This window comes from Hirsutella rhossiliensis, assembly GCF_020360975.1.
Source record: "Hirsutella rhossiliensis strain HR02 chromosome Unknown scaffold00008, whole genome shotgun sequence".
In the NCBI taxonomy this organism is placed as follows: domain Eukaryota; kingdom Fungi; phylum Ascomycota; class Sordariomycetes; order Hypocreales; family Ophiocordycipitaceae; genus Hirsutella; species Hirsutella rhossiliensis.
Window position 1 is genome coordinate 1,967,918 of NW_025408674.1, and position 5,585 is coordinate 1,973,502.

The window sequence follows — 5,585 nt, forward strand, 5'->3', positions numbered from 1 at the left end:
CTTCTTAGGTCTAAATATTATAATAAACCGAGAATATAAAGAGCTATATATATTATAAGATAATTATACCTTAAATAGATTAAAGGAATTTAATAAAGAAGGTTTAAGAACTTTAAATTTACCCGCTATAGTAGGCTTTAAGCTTATAAAAGCAAAGGAATTACCTTCTAAGGAAGATATATTGTAATTATAGGAAGAAATAGGATCTCTATTATACTTAGCCTTATTTACTAGACTAGATATCCTATATTCTATAATTTCCTGCGCTAGATTCCGGCTAAGCCTTACTAAACGTATTTTAAGGCTTTAAATATAATTTAGAAATATTTAAATAAATTCCCTAGCCTAAAGATTAAATATAATTATAATATCCCTTTTACCTATCTATATATAAAGGGCTTTACCGACTCTAGCTAGGCGTTAGATTTAATAGACGGAAAATCTTTTTCCGGTTACTATTTTTATATATATAATAATATAATAAGCTAGGCTTGCTTTAAGTAGAAAGCCGTTGCCCTTTCTACCTACGAAGTAAAGTATATTAGCCTTAGGGAGGTAAATAAAGAAGCTATTTATTTAAATATGCTTTTTAAAAATATTACTAAGGATCTATCTATTAAGATTCCTAATACTATACCTCTTATTTTAACGGATAATACTACTACTATTAAATTAGCAGAAAATCCGGAATTTTATAAAAGGTCTAAGTATATAAGATTAGCTTATTACTATACTAAAACTAGTATAAGAGGGGAAATTAGAGTTTTTTATATTAAATTAAAAGATAATATAGCTAATATTTTTATAAAGGAATTAAGACCTAGATTACTCTATAAATCTAGAGACGGTCTATCCTTAATATAAGTTCCTAAGCAATTAAAAGGGGTTTTTAGATATTTCTTATACTTTCTATATCTTTCCCTTACTAGGTTTTTCCTTTTAGGTTTCCTAGAGAAATATTTACTAGGTTTTTATCTATTAAGATTTTCCTAGTAATAATAGGTTTTACCTTATATAAGGTTATCCTATAAATAATTATTATAACTATAGATTTTTCCTACTATAGATTTTTCTATTAGTATATACCTAAGGACTTTTTTCCTAAGAAAGAATAGGTTTTTATATATCCTATTAAGGTATAAGAATAGTTTTCCTAAAATTAGGTTTTTACCCTAGATATATACTACTATAAATAAATTAGTAAAGAGTATATAAATCTACTCTTTAAGGGAGGCTATAAGGAACGGTGTTCCTACTATAAATAAAGCAGCTATAATATACTCTCCCGATTATATAAGCTAATAAGTAGTATATTAATTATAGATAAAATCCTATATTATAGAGCAAGAATCGCTCGTTATTTTGCTTATTATTATATATTAAACGGGTTGCCGGTTATCGTATAATCGGGAATCGAAGAAATAGAGCTAGCTTAGAATACTAGCTAAGACCTCTTAAAAACACCGGCACGACCAACCTCCTTTAAACACGAATATTAGTAGAACCAAGACACTTCCTAATACACTCGAGGTATCACTAAATTCCTTAGTCTTAAGGCTATACGGCAGCCTAAATCTAGTCCTAAAAGGTTCTTCCGTTTAGCTATAATCGTCTATATAAGACAGCATGTCCGCTAGTAGATAGATAGAGGATTATTAACTTTAATACCTCTTCTATATACTAATATATTACTAATAAATTCTATTGAAAATCCTACCTTATACTCCTTCTTCCCCTCTATCATATAGTTTTACGTGATTCCTTGATTTCCTAAAATTCCGCTTTTGCTTATATACCTTAGGATAGCTCTAAGGGTCTTAGGTTATTAATATAAGTCTTAGAGATTTCTTTAATTTCTACTTTTTTATTTCTACTAGAGTTGTATAATAAGCGACCTTTACTTTAAAAGGGGAGAATAAACGTTTAAATTAATTATAATTAAGGAGGATATTTAATTAGATAATCCGCGCTTTTATAAAGTCTTTAAGTATACTTAGGGGGGAATAGGAAGCGCTAGGGGTCTTATCCCTTTAACGGGCTAATATTTATAAGGGTACGATCTTACTAATTAAAATAGCCTTTTAAATAAAGTTCGGATTATTTAAGTAGTAATATACTTATTCGGCTTAATAAAGACGCTAGCTACCTTTTAATAAGAGTAGAACTAATCGCACTTATATATATCTCTAATTATACTTACGTCTTATTTTTTAAGATATATACTAGCGCTAGCCCGCCCTACTTACTTATACCGCATAAGGCTAGTAAGTATCTATACCGCTTAAATACCCGTACCCGCGCTTACGCCTGCCTAAATATATTATAACGTACTTTTAGCTATATAACGTATGCCTCTTAATTCGCTTAAATAATATATTTCCGAGCCTTAAGCTTAAAGTTATAATAATTAGCCTATTAGTTAATCTAGTTCCTCTAGCCCTTATAGCTATATAGGCGGCGGTATAGTAAGAGCTTTAAAGGTTATATATATATATATATATATAGGCGAGGGTCTTATATTATATAGCTAAAAGTGCGTTATAATATATATAGGCGGGCGTAAGCGCGGGTATAGCGGGCATTTAGGCGGTACGGATACTTACTAGCCTCGCGCGGTATAAGTAGGCGGGGCGGGCTGGCGCTGGTACGTATCTCAAAAAATGGGGCGTAAGTGCGATTAGTTCTACTCGATGTCCGTCTCGTAACGGGACTTGTGCCGTATACAAACGGAGCATCTCGCTGATGTCGGGTGCAAAGCCCCTGCAACGCAGCTAAGCGATCCGATAATCTATAGGCTTATTAAGGGCTTGCCCGAGTAGAATACTGCATAGTCCTACGTTACCTAGATCTACCCGGCCACTAACAATCCAAGGCAGGCATCTTTCTATAAGTTAATAAAGCGGAGGTACCTATAGAATAGCTTACCCTGCAATGGGCTAATTACTTTTGGTACGCTTATGGTTGCTTAGTTTTATATCACGGGCATCATTGTGCATTAGAGTAACTTCACCCCGCGTATGATCATATGTAGTCATACGGCTCAGCCCGTATGGTATATGTGCATGGTTCATCTGTCGGCAATATATGGTTTAACTAAACCATACGCGTACGATTAGAAAGCCTGCTCGATGCCGTCGGATAGGGCCCAGGGGGCCCCTCGGAGGGCACCCAATACAACTCTTATTACGACTCTGCGCTAGGCTAGACACAAGGTTTGTCATATTGCGGTCGTTTTACCTACATATATACTCTTTAGAACTCGGGACACTTGGCATGGATAAGATAAGGCTTGATGGCTGCTGATCGTTGAGCTCCTGCATTCACGTCTGCGTTGGTCAGCTTAAAGCGAGTAGGAAGCAATGCCAAACGCCCGTATATTCAGCCTCCTTCAGCTCCGTGTTCCAAATAGCTAGACTTGCGTCCCATGACCGAACCTCACAACCATTTTCAACCCTACAACAGGGCTGTGCAGAGCAGGGCTGAACCAAGTGCCACACCACACAATCAACATTCGGGTTGCTAGACATAAGTACATATAATTTAACTACATGTATAGATCACATGTGCTGTTCGAAGGTGAAGTCTATCAGATCGTTGGGTCTAACGGACAGCACCAGACGGCGATGTCCGGCGTGTAGGCTGAGCCTCGGTCCCGGGATTTGGGCATCCGAAAAAGGCTCGTGCGAAATGTATCTCCTATCAACCACGAAGCAGAACACGACGAGCCTCGTATTCGACAATGGCGGCGTAGTCGCGTGATGACGACGCAAGCTCTCTGATCTTAGCACGATAGTTGGGGCTGCAAGGTATAAGACGGCTCTCTCCTCGACGTGAATATGGCTCTCAACTCCACTCCATATTGAGCACTATCGAGAAAACATACTTTGAAAAGCTTTCGCAACTACATCACAACGCCTTCCTGTCGAACAAAATGCATTTTTCCAGCTTCTCATCTACTCTGCTCCTTGCGAGTGCCACCGCCGCCCCCCAGTCCTCGAAGCGCGGGGCAGACATCAACGCCATTCTCCCACCCGTCGTGCCCGTCAACACGCGTTCCGGCAACGATGACCTCATTGCCAAGCTAATGACGGCCCCGACGCAGGTCGAGCGCATCAGGCTGCTCGACCGGCCCGGCGACTTCGTCTTCGACTTCAACGCCAACAGCACCACCTCGGGCCCCAGGACGCAGGGCAGGGGCGGCTTCACCATCGCCGCCACTTCCCGGACGATGCCGGCCCTCATCGGCAACGGCGAGGCCATGACGGTCGGCTTCCTCGGCCCCTGTGGCATGAATACGCCGCACGTTCACAACCGCGCAACCGAGCTCAACATCGTCGTTCAAGGTCGCCTGGTGACCAACTTCGTGGGCGAGAACGGCGCGCGGCCGATCGAGAACACGGTCTCGCGCTTCCAGATGGCCGTGTTCCCGCAAGGCGCAATCCACCAAGAATTTAACCCGGACTGCCAAGGGGCGGTCTTCGTGGCGGCCTTTAACGACCCGGATCCGGGTGTTCAGACGATTGCACAGAACTTTTTCAGCCTGCGGCCGGACGTGGTCAGTGCGACTCTGGGTGGCGTGCAGACGATCAACGGCCAGGACATCGAGTCGTTTCGCAACATGATTCCCGCCAACGTCGCCCTGGGTATCGACACGTGCTTGAAAAAGTGCGGAATCAAGCGCAATGCGACGAGGACCCTCGAGGAAGTCTTTGCCCAGCCGCGTTCACAGCATTGATACGATGTTGACGATTTTGCCTACGTCGTCGCGATGAACGAGAGGTAGAGTAGAGATGCAAGTGTAAAGTCAGCTCATACTGACTTTCTGAAGTTGGTTGCCAGATGCGTCCCAAGGGGATTCACATTTTAGATTATGGGACTGAAGGATTCGAATGAAGATTGTGGAACACAGCGAGACCACGAATGAAATATTATTTGTTTACGGAACGACAGAAAGAACTTGAAGGGTTTCCTGTTTCAATATAAATATAGCGGTAGATAAACCCACAGAGAAGGTATCCCAGCTCCTTAGTTGTGCCACCAGAGATCATTTACGGCCTCGGGTAGGAGAGTATACCGCTCAAGCCCCTCCATCGATATGTCGTTTGAGGGGACATCCGAGCGGCTGTATCTTCCCAGGCTGGTCGATCAAATAGAAACGCAGGACGCCCGCGCCCCCTATGCTATGGCCAGATATATAGCCTACACGATCAGAGATGGACGGGAATCGAATCGATAGATTCGATTGATGCTAAGGCTTACGAACCGTAACGAACGTCGGATCGAATGGGTATGTTGCATCGAATCGAATGGCGCCAAGCATTGGATCGAATCGATCGAACAAAACAGCGCCCCATGCGCGGAAACTTGGCCAGGAGCTGGTTCGCGTAATTGACTGACGTGTTTAAAGTCCCTTGTAAGCGATTCTCCACGCGACGCGCGTGAATTCGTACCTAAAGGTCACGGTCCTGTGATAATGTTAAAAGATATTAGCGAGTACACCTACTGTCGACAACTTTGCTACAAATTGCCAGATACCATATAACTGCTCCTATCATACTCACAATCGCTGATGTGCTGCGCGCAAA

At 41.5% G+C, this 5,585-nt stretch overlaps 1 protein-coding gene across 1 annotated transcript; it reads left to right on the forward strand.

The window, feature by feature from the left end:
* Positions 1-3,931: 3,931 nt before the first annotated feature.
* Positions 3,932-4,735, forward strand: HRG_07572 (cupin domain-containing protein; the record flags this gene model as incomplete). The annotated part of the gene is made up of 1 exon (XM_044866043.1): positions 3,932-4,735. The coding sequence occupies one exon, from the start codon at positions 3,932-3,934 to the stop codon at positions 4,733-4,735; it is 804 nt and encodes a 267-aa protein (XP_044719007.1).
* Positions 4,736-5,585: the final 850 nt, after the last annotated feature.